This window comes from Rhea americana, unplaced genomic scaffold (assembly GCF_003343005.1).
Source record: "Rhea americana isolate MKP2758 unplaced genomic scaffold, rheAme1 scaffold_5, whole genome shotgun sequence".
Taxonomy (NCBI): domain Eukaryota; kingdom Metazoa; phylum Chordata; class Aves; order Rheiformes; family Rheidae; genus Rhea; species Rhea americana.
In genome coordinates, this window is record NW_028186645.1 from 7764378 (window position 1) to 7780445 (window position 16068).

General features: G+C 36.2%; 1 protein-coding gene across 2 annotated transcripts in view; it reads left to right on the forward strand.

Annotated features, from left to right (window-relative positions):
• Nucleotides 1–16068, forward strand: part of NRDE2 (NRDE-2, necessary for RNA interference, domain containing) — a 32751-nt gene that overhangs the window by 12057 nt on the left and 4626 nt on the right. The window contains exons 5-11 of one of the 2 annotated variants that reach the window (XM_085317558.1): nt 608–1067; nt 1268–1670; nt 5159–5292; nt 7795–7918; nt 10443–10639; nt 11283–11669; nt 12820–13748. In XM_085317558.1, coding sequence (XP_085173684.1) covers nt 608–1067; nt 1268–1670; nt 5159–5292; nt 7795–7918; nt 10443–10639; nt 11283–11669; nt 12820–13748 — 2634 coding nt within the window. The remainder of the gene's footprint in view (nt 1–607; nt 1068–1267; nt 1671–5158; nt 5293–7794; nt 7919–10442; nt 10640–11282; nt 11670–12819; nt 13749–16068) is intronic. The other variant, XM_085317559.1, reaches the window with a different exon arrangement.

Sequence of the window (16068 nt, forward strand, 5' to 3'; positions counted from 1 at the left end):
TGTTACTTTAGAATTGCACRTCACTGTTTCGGTCACTGAAATTACATTTTTGGTGGTATTTTCATTTGTCAGTCCTTAGGATTACTGTGGACTTTCTCTTCGCTCTTATTCTGAACTCTCTCTCTTTGTCTTCCTCTCAGTTCCCCTTTCTCCCCCCCTTATTGGCATATAAGATAGATAGACGCTTAGGGATATAAAAATGTATTACAGGACTGAACTACTAGTGTCTGATCAATCAATTTAAGCTAATTTATCTAAATAGAAGCCCTAAATGATATTATGTCTATTGTGCTTTCTCCAAGTTTATCTAAATGACAAGAATGGCTTATAATGATAGGAAGAAAAAAATAYTTTTCCTATGCTAACATATTGTTTAAGTCAGAGGAAACATACTATGATACTAAAAATTCTGATGATACTTAAAAAAAAAAATATTTGGTGCATGTCTTAAGAAAAAGATACGACATTGTTCTTCCATTCTAAAGCTCTATGTGTACATTATGCGGGTCAATTTGAATTTAAATACTCCATTCAATCTTTCTTTTGAAAAGAAGGTATCTTTTCTAAGGTGTATTTTAAAAGATTTAACTGTATTTTTCCATATAAGATATAAAAGGAAAGGAGAGTCCTGTCTTGGCATAGATGTGAAGAAACAGTGTATAACTTGGGCCAGTTCTGCGTCAGAAAAGAAGCGATCACAGAGGCAACCTGAGCGCTATTTCACAAAGAACAATGTGAAGATGCTGAACACAGATGGGATTCCTGTTTACAATAAAAGTTCTCCATCTGACCCCGCTGCTTATATACCAGTTTCCCAAATAGAAACTGATGATCCTCCTGACACAACAGAAGTAAATCCTCTTGGAGTTTATGATCCATCTACTACAATGTGGCTGCAAGGAAAAGGGTGCAAGAGTACAGACCTTGAGCCTGTGAAGGAGCAGGTGTTCCAAGAGCCTGGGCTAAATACTAACTCCATTCTAATGTCAAAAGTAGAAGAGCATAACAAGAAGGTCAGAGAAAACCCAAGAGATATTCATGCTTGGATGGAGTTTGTTTCCTTTCAGGTATGTTTCTGATAGACCTGGTTACTCATGATGTCCTAATAAATGCAAGAACGTTCTATTGTACTTTCCTTTGTTTAGAACTATGTATCTTTATGGGTAAAGAATGAGCTGTTGATTCATTTTCACAAGTAACAACGTTCTTCTAGTGATCCTACTAATGATTCTTCCTAATGCTGTCATAATTTTTGTTTTATTTTAAGGATGAATTAATGAGAGGACCTAGCCCTTATGTGAGTAAGGGAGAACAGGAAGTAAGAAGAAAATCACTGAAGTTAATCTTGGAAAAGAAACTAGCTATTTTAGAGAGGGCTATTGAAAGCAATCCAAGTAATGTTGATCTGAAACTCGCCAGGCTGAAGCTTTGCACCGAGTTCTGGGAACCACCAGCTTTGATCAAAGAATGGCAGAAGCTAATTTTCTTACATCCCAATAATCCAGACCTGTGGAAGAAGTATCTCCTGTTCTGTCAAAGTCAGTTCAGTACCTTTTCTGTTTCAAAAATCAATAGTCTCTATGGAAAATGTTTGACTACATTGGCAGCTGTACGTGATGGTAGTATGGTATCACATCCACTGCTGCCTGGCACAGAAGAAGCTATGTTAGGTAAGATTCTTTTTATTTATTTCATATTAGGATCAAAAAGCTCTTCATAGGAGTTGACTGCCTTCTCTATAAGAAAAGATTTTCCTCTGTATTATGTGAGATTTTTATTCTCAAGATGTTTGGCATCCTGATTATTTAGCTGAGAGTTAAAGCAATTATTCCAACCAAATAGCAGATGCTTTCCTTCCCCAGGAGAGTTTGTGATATAACATTTGGTAAAGTCTAATGTGGTGCTGCACCATTTACAGTACAAATATCAAGGCTAGAGAATTGTAGCCAACACCAGGGAGAGGTGCTTTTATCTTTGAAAAATTTTTAATAAATAATGATTGGCTTGTGAAAGAAACAATTATCTCTTGTTCAGAAGTTTAATACTTAATCTGGAAAAGAGAAGGGTAATGGAAAGTCTGATGTGAAATTTCCTTGAAAATCTCTGTCAGTAGATTCAGAGTTCTAAACTGTAGTACTGTGTGATGATCTCTTTTGTATTTATTGCATACGTGTATTTACAATTTATATTTTATTATATAATTATCCCTGGAAGGAAAATAAGTCAGATGGTTAGGATGCTGGACTGCATCCAGGGAAGAAATGGGTTCGTGCTCAGTTCTGGTACAAGTTTTAGATTGATTTGAAACCAAACAACTTAAGTTAAATGAACTGAAATAGAATAGGTTATCTACCTCAAAGGATCATTGTGATTATTAATCTATAAAAACACTAAGGGGGAAAACATTGGTGTCACCATGAGTATGGATTTTTTTGGAGTATGGGTATAGTTCACCTTTCTTCATATGTGCTGTGCAGTTTGAGCTATAATATCTATTATGCAATATCCAGTCTGGACTTAAAGACTGAGTTGCTGGGTTACCAGTTAATTTCAAGTCAGATCTCTTACGGTGTTCATTCAATTCATCTTGGATCAAATACTGAAAAACGTGCTATAAAGGAAAAATCTTGTGCTTGCAGGGAGAGATTGGACTGCCTCTAACTAATTCTACCTTCTCTGATTTCTGACACTTAAGCCACTCCCTACACCAACCACAGTGAACGTTTCTCAAGACAAATGTATTATTGAGCCTTTATTTCTCAGACAAGAAGGATATTCGCGTGCGTTTGTTTTTCTCTTCACAGAACATAGTTGGCTTACTTAAATACTGATTTTCTGTAGGATCCATATTTGATAGAGTTTTCAGAAAACTTGTTTTGTTTCTTAACAGTGTATAGGTTGAAATGTACATGTACTTTTGTTTCTGTTCACTCTTACTTTCTTGTTGTATGTTAACACTACAATGATTTATTTACACACATTTTTGGTTTTTTGTTTAGAATTCAAATAGTAGGAATGGGGAAACTTCTGTTGGTCTGGTATTTTTTTTTTTTTTTAATACCTCAACTATCTATAATTCTTGGGCTAAATTTGAACTGATCGTGTCCTTTTACTGATTAGGAAAATTACCAAATTTTCTACTCAAATATATGATGTGTTTCACAAATTAATTATGAAGGGAGTAGTATTGTAAATGCATGGTAGGCTTGTATCTTCAATCTTTAACAAAGTGTAAGAGCCAATTTTAAGTAGTGGTGGACTATGCCATCTAGTGTTTGATACACTATTATATTCTTGGAAACTTATGGATGGTTTTAAAAACATGAAATTTGAGAAAGCAAGTAAAWATTGTTTAAAAAGTCTAGATCAGTTTTTATTTCATAATTTTTGATATCAATTTTAATATTTTAAATTTACTAGGTTCTGTTATTGTAAAGTAAATAGCAAAATTTGAGAATGATTATTTTTCTATGGAAAAGCATTGTACTTTTCAAATTAGAGCTACTGCTTGGGGATAAAAATCCTTATCTGTTAGGTCAGTTCAGCTGTAGAAGTGTCACAGCATTGTGGACTGAATGAACTATGCATTCATGCTGTTTTCAGCTTCTGCCATCAATTAAATGCTGATTTTTACATTTCTTCAAATGTAGCTGTGTTCAGTTYTATCATGTGGAAGATCAGTTGCTTCAATTATTTTTAATTTCAGTTTGGGAGCAAGTACTGAGAGGATATTATATTCATTCACACTAATTAACATTATCTATTGGAAGGTAAGAAACTAGGAGAGGACAAAATTTTCAATGGCAAGTAGATACTGAAATTGATGGGGAAGGTGTCTAAACTGGTTAAAACACTTTGCAAGATTGTGTTAACACTTATGTCTACTTTTTGTTATTTAAATATCTTTGAAAATCTCCCTGATTCTTGGTAATCAGAAGAAAAACAGTTCGTTTTTAGGAAATGCTAGCAAAATGCCTAGTTCATATGTTCCAGTTGAATTCAAACTGTTATGCCTATAAGTCTGACCTAAATCTGAGTACAGAGTAAAAGGAGTAGAAGATTTGCCATTTGCTGTATAAACAATAAAATGATCATCACAATCAGTTGATGCTAACTTATGTATGTTGTTACATGTGTGTACCTATGCACTTAAATTTTCCTGGTTGGCAAAAATAAGCCTCAAAACACAAAGCATTTTGTAAAGAAACAATAGCTTCCAAATAAATATTTTCAAAACTATTAAAATTAAATGAATTATTTTTATCTTAACTTTAAAGAAATTGTTTTTACAAATCAGTTATGATTTAAAGTACTTTGCTTCTAAAACAAACAATTTTTTCTTTAAGACTTGAATGTAATTTGAAGTGGTGGAATATCTCTGAAGTTTTCTTCAATTGCCTAATAGAGGTTCTTATAGTATTTTTATTTCTGCACCTTTTTTGTTTGAAATGAAATTGGAAATATAGGAATTTACATATGAATATATAAATAAATAAACTGAGGCTGTGTTTCTCTTTGTAAATTGGACCTTGTGACTCAGTGTATAGTAGGGATATAGCAGTGATTACAGAAGTACTTTGTTGAAGAACAGGGATAGGGCTCTCCTCTACTCTCAAACGTTAATACTTTGGCCAAAAGAGCAGACTTCTCTTAACTGAAGTCTTGCATAAAGGAAAAGGGAATGACAATTGGAAGGAGAATGCTTTATTGCCAAATATATTGCCAATATAACCATCTCATGCAAAAGTAAAGCAAAAAGTATTTGTTGTACTGACTTACTGTTTGAATTGTAATAAGGCCCAGCATCTCCAAAGATGCTGTGACTCCCTATGACAGAGGCTGGATAAAATGAAGTTGAGAGTCCTACATATAACTTGTATTCATCAACAAGTGCAATACATGTGTGCCATGAATTGGGCACATATATAAAAAGTGGAAGATCTGAAAGTTGATTAAACTGCAACAATTCTGACATGCATTTGTGACAATTACTCCATGTTTAGTCCTGGGTTTTGGTAACGTTCCAGAACGGCTAAGCTCCACAGCAGTTCTTGCCAGAGCATGTATGTTGTTTGTATATTTATGAACTGTAACAAAACACTTTGCAACAAAATTTCTGGTGAAATATTGAAATTTTAATATCTCCTTTATTTTACAGCGATATTTCTTCAGCAGTGCCATTTTCTGAGACAGGCTGGCCATTCTGAGAAAGCAGTGTCTTTGTTTCAGGCTCTGATTGACTTCACCTTCTTTAAACCTGACAGTGTAAAAGATCTGTCAACAAGGGGACAGGTAGCAATTTCCATTTAAATGGCTTTATGTCCTTGTGCATTACAAAGAGTGTTACTAAAAAAAAAAAAACTGTTGATGAACTTTTAAGGACAAGAGATAAGATTTTTTGAATTGTAACTTACTTTGTGGTTCTTTGAGGTAGTCCCAGCATTTTTCCATTGCAGAGAAATGCTTCTGTAGTGCCAAAAGGCCATTTCTACTCTATATAATGGAATAATAACCAGTCATGTCATGTCTTGTTTCTTACTAATTAAAGATGGAAAAAATTCTACTGGCTGATTAAAGTCTGTCTCCTACAGTATAGTTTGAACTACTGTCTACTGTGGTATACTAGTATTATCTATATAGTTAGCACTTTCCCTGCATTTTTTTCCATAAAATTGCTGATTTTGTTTTGTTACTGCTGTTGATAGAGAACTGTAATCAATTTCTGCTTCAGACAGTAGTTGCAACCAGTTTTTAGGTTCTCCATTGTCTATTTTCAATAATTCTTTGATAGCTACATTAGGAACACCATCACCCTTTAAAAATGTCTTTTATTTGTCCCGTGAAATTTCATTCAGCTTATTCTGTTGAAGTATTTAATGACTTTTTTCTTGGTTTGCTCAGAAGTTGGAGGTGCACCCCAATAATAGTTATTTAGCATTCAGAAAGCAGACAGTTGCCAGTGTAGCATCATCCATAACCCACTGAATTCTTGGATGCTGTTTCTTAATGAGAGGTAGGGAGGGGAATCGGTTAGGCACTTGAACTACTATATAATACAGAAACTGGGCCGAATTTCCTTTCATTCTCTCACCTTCTTTACAAGTAACCACTTCTGAGACTCAGCAATTCCTTGCTCTTTAGATTAATGCTGCTGCTCACCAGTTGAGTAGTCCTATAGTTTGAATAGTAGTATGTCTTTTTAAAGAGCCAAAGATTCAGAGTTCAATCATAATTATGATGCTGGATGGTAGTTTTGGTAATTACATAAATGCACCTTGAGTTATGGCATGCAATTATTTGAAAGAGTGTAACATCTGTATGTTTAAAAACTCTTAATAAGGCARGATGGCAAAGAACTTTGATTAAAAGGGTATTGTTTAGATTGGAAGGTCCAGTTCTTGAAAATAGGAAATTGCCAATTTTACAGTTGATTGTACAGCTTAATTCTGCCCTTTTACAGAGACTTTATGACTCAGTCTTGAATTACCTGATTCCTTACTGTTTTCACAGTTCACCTTTACACATGGTGTAAAGAATAAATCCATAATGAGCAGATATAGGTTTTTCAGTTGCTGTAAACTTCGCATTTTCTGATGCCTTGATGCTTGATTTTTCTTAATGTAAATTTTGTTGTTAATATTTATGTCTCAGTCATATCTCAATGCTAAAGCCAAGGTCTGTGAGCCAGCAGGAGAGAGAGGTTGTCATTAGATATAAGTATACACAAAGTGGGGGAGGAATTGATTAATCCAAGGATAACAGTTTGCATACAGCTAGTGACATCGTCAGGACTAGAACCCTGAACTTCTGAGTCTCTGGAAAGGGCTGTCAAGCTATTGATGAAATCCCTTACTGATCTGTTCCACTTCTCAGTCCACTCAAAAGTTATGCCCAGCTGTAGCATCTTGATTGACTTTAGGTGTATGATCATCTAAATCATCATTCCATTAGCCAAATTCTTCATAGTTCCATGGAGATCGGGGATGAAGCAAAGGAAAGATTGGGAAGAGGGGAGATCTGAGTTCTGAAAGCTACATCGTGGGGGCTTTGGATGCTTATCTTTGAAGGATCTGCCATGGCATTTGGCACAAAAGTCTTTTGCTTTCTTTAAAGCATCATACCTTTTAAAAATAATCTTTATTTTCGTAAGAAGAGCTGGTGATGATTCTGTTGTGCCACAGCCACAGTTGTTGTTGTTGCAGATTCTTAAGCAGCATCTGACAAGGTCTTTAGATGCAGAAGCTGCACGCAGTTGCAGATTACAATGCACTTAATGGAACAGGAAAATCCCTAAGTGACAAACATGTCTTTTCCTCAGACAGAGCTTGAGAAGAGAGGGACTTTGTGTCATTTTGAGGTTTTTTTCCTTTTTTTTTTTTTTTTAAGCTCAACACTGACATGTTAAACTGCTTACATAGCAGCATAAACCTAATGGGTGTTTTCATTAAATATTTCTTCTGTGTGTTTTAAAAGTCCATTACAGTGCTTCAATTCGCTTTTCTTCACCTCAAAATTTGCACAGTACATTCAAACTCTTCATCTTGAGTAGGTGTTCTCATGTGCACCTGCTTTGGATTCTAATGCCCATAACTACTTACGCTCTTTGATATAACCTGATACGGGACTGAAATACATGACCCAGAATTGTCTGAAATTTGTTAAATGGCCATAGGGTCCCTTACCCAATGTACGGGAAAAATGAAGCACAGTTAGTGTTTGTACAAAATGATTCCTCTCTGTATGTGGCAATTTTGTTTTTTATTTGTTTATTTCCCCCCCCCCCCCCAACAACAGGTGGAATTCTTTGAACCATTTTGGGATAGTGGAGAACCTCGAATTGGAGAGAAAGGAGCAAGAGGCTGGAGCGCATGGATTCATCAACAAGAAAAGGGTGGCTGGATAGCTGTAACCAAGCCTGGTATGTCCATATCAATATGTATAGTTATTTTTCATGTGTCCTTCTAAACAGTTTATTTACAACGATAGAAGCTGTTTTCTCTCATGCTTTTGCATTACAAGTTTTCAAAAATATTTACAAAGATAAATTATATCATAATTGGGAGGAAAAGCATCTGTTTTCTGTGTTCCGTGTGCCATATTGTTCATGGAATATTGTTGCCCTTTCCAGTGATTAAATTTGAGAGAAGGGATGGCGTAATCCCCACTTTGTTCTGGAAAGACTAGAGATATGAGCACTGCATTGAGACCTGTGCCTGTCTGTGGCGAAAGAAAGCTACTATCCCTTAGATCCTTTTTATCATATTGATGGAACAGTTGGGATTACAGTCTTAGATGATAGTGGCCTCAAGGATTCATAGTTTCACAGAATCAGTAAGGTTGGAAGGGGCCTCTGGAGATCATCTATTCCAATCCCCCTGCTCAAGCAGGGTCACCTAGAGCACGTTAAGGTTGCATCTAGGTGGGCTTTGAATATCTCCAGAGAAGGAGACTCCACAACCTCTTTGGGCAGCCTGTTCCAGTGCTCTGTCACTCTCACAGTGAAGAAATTCCTCCTCAYMTTCAGGCAGAACTTTCTGTGKTTTAGTTTGTGCCCGTTGCCTCTAGTTCTTCCGCACGGGAATACTGAAAAGAGTTTGTCCTCATCTCCTTGACACCCTCCCTTTAAATACTTAAAGACATTGATAAGATCCCCCCTTCAGTCTTSTCTTCTCCAATGCTAAAGAGGCCCAGCTCTCACAGCCTTTTCTCATAGGGCAGATGCTCCAGCCCTCTGATCATCTTTGTAGGCCTATGCTGGACTTTCTCCAATAGGTCCGTGTCTCTCTTGTACTGGGGAGCCCAGAACTGGATGTGGTTTGTCTCTGTTTCTAAGAATAAATATCTAAAGAGTTCAGTTTCTTACAGCAAACAGCACAGTAGAAATAGGAAGAAAACCTTTCCTTTCTCTGTGTGACACAGAGAACAAAGTAGTTGCTTCTCCACCTGGCTGGACTGCTGCTGGCATAGGGGAATGTGCAGAAATGAAGGCTCTTGCCTCAGCAAGGAAAATGGAAAATGCCTCCTGGCTGCTTAGTTCCACCCTGCCGTATGGTCTGCAGGTGTCTGACCTTCCCTTGACCTCAAAGACTATTTCTCAAACAGATATGTCTTGAAGGGGTGCAAGGGGCTGGAACACATCTGACCAAAGATAAGCCAGTGTTGCTTTTGCTGCTCCTGCTGCAGTAGCAACTCCAAAGGAGTTAAGTTCTGCTCTGCTTCTAGTAAAGCAAGGAAATGAGAAATGCTTCTCTGCTTCCCTTTCCCTGGGCCAAGATGGAATTTTCTTGCCACTAAACTGGAGCTGAACAGCAGTTCCAGTGTTGATGGGTATGGACTCTTGGGCAGATCCAGTGTATATGATATCAATACTTTTCCCATTGGTATGCAGTGGTATGGTTCCTGAAAGTTTGAAAGATTTGACAGTCTTAGAGATCTGATTAGAGATTACAGCTGATTATTGGTTAGAAATTGTAGAAATATTCCTATTTTTCTTAGCAGAGCCGGCTGAAGGAGAGGGTATAGATCACAGAAGACATACAGAAATAAAAAATGTTGCCACCATCTGTTTGTCTTTGTTTTATGTGAAATTTGGGGAGCGTGAGTGTTTCATCTCTGTTTATTGCAAGTGTGAAGAAAAAGAATTTGGAAGTGGTGCAGAAATGGCTTAGTTAGAAGAATAATTTTTTTTTCAAAAAATAGTGTAGGTAACCATAAATCTTGAGGACTTTTTCTGAATAGCAAGAAAAAAGAATGTGAAAAATCTCTACCAGCCTTCCATTAGCATACACACTTTTTCAGTAAGTGGTCCTCATGTTTCAGCACAGAATTAATATATTACTGTCTCAGGAAAAATACGCTAATTGCATCTAACAGTTTAAAATGATTATCATAAAAGTGGAATGTAGTTAACACTTTTGTTTGTTTTGTGTTTAACTACATTGGTTGGTTCTATTGCACATTAATTAAAATGTTGCTGAAAATATTAGGTAGTGTAAAGCAACATTATCAATCTTAGTTTGTGATATTTAATATCATAGTATAACTTTTTACTTACAATACTTTTCTCCAAAATGCTTTATGCATGTTAATATTCATGAAGCACATATAGGTTCTTTATTTAATGCCTGAGCAAGCTAAGTTGCACGAAAAGATGACAAACTCTTGGCTGTTGCTTGCAAACTGCAGTTGATAAAGTGGCCTGCAGCTGGTCAGTGCCTTATTTTCTAGTTTGTGAGGAGGTTTGAGTGCTGACACTGATCCAGTGGTTCAGAAAGCTTGGAAACCTCCTGTTCTTACAGAGTTAATGTCAAAACCCAAAACTCTAATATGAAAATTTTTAGCTCTGTCTCATGTCTATTACAATAACATTGTATAAATGTTACTTAGACCAAAGTCTGGTCTTTGGATTTGATGGATTAGTTTTTCTTCAATAATTGTGGTAGGGGCTCTTAATTTGTTTACAGATGATGATGATGATGATGATCTAGATGAGGATCAAGAAATAAAGAATAAAACTCTACCAAAATGGCAAATTTGGCTGGATATTGAATATTCTCGTGAAGCAAGACAGTGGTTACCTTGGAGGCCAGACAAAACCAAAAAGCAGACTGAAGAAGACTGTGAAGATCCAGAAAGACAGGTCATTGTTATATAACAAAACAGTGGGAGACAGTAAGAAAAATTATCCTTATGTATGACTTCACCAACAGTGGATGTTTTAGAAGAATTATTCTTTTCTTCTGTTTGGAATTCCCATTTCACTTGTGAAATGCTGAGACTGCTGAAATCCATGGGAAGCTCATGATGAACTTTGGAAAGGGCTGTAGCAAATAGTCTGTCCTTGCTGTTATGTGATTTTCCCCTCATCTGTATGTAGAAATGTAGAAATCTGTGTTTAAAATGATACCTGCTTTAAATAAGCAAAGGTTTTGTTGCCATTTTTTTCTTCTTGGGAAATAGGTCAAATCAGACATTGATTTTCAAATAAAAATGAGTTAAATAGCATAAACAATGGTATATTTTTAGACCTTATTGTGTAAGTTTCCTTTGGAGGTCCTCGATAATCCAGAAGAAAGAAATAATCTTGTTAGCAAACTTAGAATCTGACTGGAAGAATGCATTGATTGTTCAAATTGCCTGTTGTTAATTTGAATGAAATTCTCTTACCATTTAATAGTAACTGTAAATTTTTATTGACTTGAAACTTCTTCAATTGATTACATAAATTAAAGGCTTGATTTTTATCTAATTGCATAAATTAATGGAGTTTATTTTGGGTTTAGGTATTATTTGATGATCTTGGACCATCTTTAATCCAGCTTTCTAATCCAGATCTTCAGCGTCAACTACTGTACTCGTTTTTGCAATTCCTGGGAGTACCATGTACAAGTAGACTCTTTCCTTCAAGCCTCTATATTGCCATGGATAAAGACAATATTTTTGACAGCGTGCTTTCTGATGAAAAGCCATTGACTTCTATTGATTTGCAACTCTCTGGATTCAACAGCATTGGTCATATGGATACAATGCTGGGAGGGAGACATCATGTAGGCCACTATAAGGAAGGAGAGGAGTTCATACAGAATGTTTTTCATGTTCTATTCCCACTGTTTTCTGGAAAGGAACAATCCAGTTTGTCCATTTGTTGGTTACAGTATGAAATATCTAAGGTAATGAAGAATCTGTATTTAATCCTTTTTGTGATATGTGGCTTTCTTATGTATTAATGTTTATAWTTAACTAAAATAGATACTGAGAAAGTTAAGCCTTGTAGGACTGAGTATTTAAATTGGGAAATGCTAGTTAATATTATACTAGGAAAAAACCTGCAACCATTTTCCTTAGTATGTGTTACACAATAGCATATGTTTTTTTTTTTTCATATAACAAAATATTTGTTGCAGTCTTAGATAAATGTAATAATATTGTCTACTGCCATAGGATGCTTTGTATGCCAGATAGGATGAATGCAAGTAATTTTTTGCAAGCCAAAGTAAATGAGTAATTCATGAAAATACTCTACAAAATGCATAATCTCCAATGCCATGATATGAGCACATTATCAAGAAACTTATTGCTTCCTGTAAAAATTACATTTACAGTGTTGTTGAAGGAAATAACACCTCATCACTTGAATATGCATTTCTTTAAGTTAAAACTCTTTTAATAGATGCCACAAAAGGATCACACAGCTAAGGTTGTCTTCCTGATTTGAACATTTCAGAAATTTTAGTATTGTATTATTATTATGGATAAGTTCCCTGTCTCTTACCCAAACTCTGCCTAACCAGAGGGTCGCCTGTAATTTTCCCACTCAATCTGCAGGTTTGTCAGCGCATTTTGTGCTCTGAAAAGCTACTCGGAGTTGTAATTGTGCTAGCCATAAATTGCATCTGACCAGACGGGATTGTTTATTTTTCTCAAACATTTCAGGTTAGCAGCTCCTTATGGGAGGAATTAGTCTCTTTTAAAGAGTAAAATTTTATATTTAATGGTAGTTTTAGGAGTGAAATTGATAAACTTGTATAATTTGGATATGTTGGAAGAAGTTGACAGACAGTATTTCAGGAGAAAGTAAACATTTCTTTGTAATATCTCTTGGAAATCTGCTGCAGTGGCTTATGGCTGATAACAGGCAGCACTGACAACTTGCGCAGTACTCAGTAGCAGCAGATCTGACCAGTGGTGAAATGTGGAAAGATATGAAGACAAACACAGTAATGAAATCAAATAATGCTGTGATTTTTTTTTCCCCCTCTCTGTCTCTCTCTCTCTCCTCTTACACTTCTCAAAATTTGTTCCATTTATTTGCCTCTTCAGGTAGTTCAATGTCTCCAAACAAAAAACAAGAAGAAGTTGAAAGTACAAGGGAAGAAAAGTAAAAAATTGGCCAAGAATCTCCTTAAAGCACCTGACAACAGAAATCACCTTTCCCTCTGGAAACTGTATGCCTACCTAGAATGGCTGCTTGGTAACATTGACGATGCTAGAAAAGTATTTGATACAGCTCTTAGCACGGCAGCGACAGGAGGAATGAAGAATCCCCAGCTCTGCAGTTTGGGTCTGCTCTATGCTCAGCTGGAAGTGGAACTGCTGGAAAGTCTAGAAGGAGCTGTCATGTCACGTGCTGTTCATATATTGACCAAACTGGCTGAAAGTGGACCATACATGCCTTACAGTGGACAAATACTGTCTATTAATATCTTGAAAGCTAGGAAGACATATGACCACATATTGCAAGATTATTTAAGTAAAACCCCAGTTTCTAATCAGGATCAGGTCAGTGACTCTAATCAGCTGGTTAACTTGGTTGGTTGTTATGCAATTTTCCAGTATTTAACTGTTGGGATTGATGCTGCAGTATTAATATATACAGAAGCTTTGGAAAAGCTTGAAGTTCCTGACTCAAAGAAATGTGAAAATACTGGAGAGAATCTTGGCATTCAAAATTTCCCTACAGCTCTTGAAGCTATCACACTGCTGCATACAAACTTGCTCAGGTTCCACATGAAAATTAGTGTTTATCCTTTGAATCCTCTGCGAGAGGCACTAACAGAGGCTCTGAAACGGTATCCTAGCAACCAGTCTCTTTGGAGGTCGTATATCCAGATCCAAAGGAAGTCTCACAATGCTAGCAAAGCACGAAGATTTTTTGATGGTGTCACAAGGTCTACTGACTCTTTAGAGCCATGGCTGTTTGCAATCCAAGCAGAGCAGATGAGAAAAAAACTCATTGAGAATGTCCAAAGGTAATACCTTAGAGCTCCTTTTAGAGATTATGCTTTGGGGGGTTTTCGTTTGTTTGGTTTTTTTTGGTCTATCTAATCACTTAGCAGAGGAAGGGAAATGATAACATTATTCTCATTCTGCAGATGAAACTGCAGCTAGGGAAATTTATTTTATTTTATTTTTTTTCAAGACTGGACAGTGACTCAGTGGAGAGTCCTGAATGGAATTAAAGATCTAGATTGTAGTCTCATGTCCTTTCTCCTGGTTCAGATTGCGTGTTGATTTGGTTATTTGACACTGATACTAAAATATAATTTCTTTAATTTTTTCAAAAACAAGTCTGCTTAGATGACCAAAGTGGACATTATTAGCTTAGAAATTGCTAAATCTTAGTACCACAGAAATAAGGAGTATAACATAGAGCTACATTCCAGTTTCTTGCTGARCTTGCTGCCCTGCTTTACTCCTGGATCACAGAATACAGTTGTGGCAGATTTATCTGTTTCCATAGTGATTACTTGAGAGTTTAATCTTTATATGGAGTTGTTGCTATGTAGAAGAGGCTGGAAATTTCCTGAAATCACAGTGTAGTCTGCCCTCAGCAGATCTTTTGCTCCTGGGCAAGGAGGAAAATGTGAGTAGGAAATGTGAGTAGCAAAGGTATGTGTTCATTCTTAAAGTGTAGTCTCTCTAACTCTTGCCTAGCCATTGCTTGGAGCTACCTGTCTCCTGATATGACCTACATATCTCTACCTAACCATGGCAGCTTTGTTCTTTGTGTCTGCATATAGCAACAGAGATTTCTAGAAAAATGTTATGAAGCTTTATTAGCTGTAAGCTTACAATATTAGCACTTTATGAAACTATCAGTGTATACTTTAAAATGATGGTGTGCTGCTCCGATTACCACAGTCTGGCAGTAGGCGCGCACAACACGATAGATTGTGACATTCCTGACTTGTCAGTGTAATGTGATCCTAGATTGTAATAAGAATGCTGCAGCCACCAAATGTTAAGGAGGATTGACACGGAGCAGTTTGTTTTGCTGTTAGTTATACACTGACACTGTGTTAAGTTTTCATTATTGTTTCTAGAATTTTATGTAAAATTCTGATGGGATGATTTTCTCTGCAGCATTTGGTTCTTTTCCAGTTGTCTTCTGCTAGCATAGCTTTTCCTGTAGATTATATTTGTACTGGCATGGGTCGAATATTGCAAGAGCTGAGAACTACACTGCTGCAAAAGAAAGATAAATTGCTTGTCAGTCATGCATAAAGATAATGTTTTATAATGTGACAAGCTAAGAAAATGTCTGTAATATGTGTGACTTTTTACTGTTTTCTATTTTTGCTTGTTTCAATGCATGGTCTTAGTTTTAAGACATAAACATAAAAGGTAAAACAGTAGTATAAAAAAAACAATGTGAGGTACAGTGCTTTAAATGCCTGATTTCATGCAGACTAGATTACATCATTTTTCCTCATGGTCTAAGGTTGGGATGAGAGAAAACATAACCTCGAAGGCCCTTGGGAAAAAAAAAAAAAAAAAAAAAAAAAAAAGGCAAGTTAGGACAAAGTGTCAAGTGTGATTGGAACAAGCTGTCAGGCTAGGAGAATGCATGCAGACAGAGGTGATACTGCCATGAGCACTGCAGGCTTTTTCTTCTGACTCAAGCATCAAAATTAAGCTAGTCTGCTTCAGTTGTAGACAGAAAGCAATGCTTCGGTAAAAAATATGTACTTAAGATCCTCCTTTTGTATTGTGCATGGAACCTGTGCGATTTATATTACTGGATGAAAAAGAAAATGGCTCTCTATTGTAATCACAGTTGAGATCTAGCGCTGTAATTTAGGCCTTTATCCAGGACCTACATAGTGTGGAATACTTTGCCATGCAAAGGTGCCAAGGATAAATTTGAACAGGCTTGCTTGGGCACCAGAAGGAGGCTTGCTGAACTAGACAAGAATTTTGTCTGGGTGGCTGTGCCGAGCTTTTCATGATACACCACCTTGGATGAAGACCGAGATAAGTGTTTTCAGATTATATGATAATGGGTTATTATAATCAAAGAGAAATAATCTTCTCCAGTTGGACAGCATTGATGTTTCAACATACTGAAAGTAATTTTCACAAAAATATCAAATTTATTTTCTTTTAACTGATTTTTACTATTTAGAGGACTTGACTAAGTTTGTGGGTRCAACAAATCCATTTTATAACATTCTGAGTTTGTAGTATGGGGCTGAGTGCACATAGCRCTGTGTGAATAGTGACTGTACTCAATCTTCACCCACTTTCATCTGGATGTGGTACTTTAGCTCATGTTTAAGAGTTTTTTTG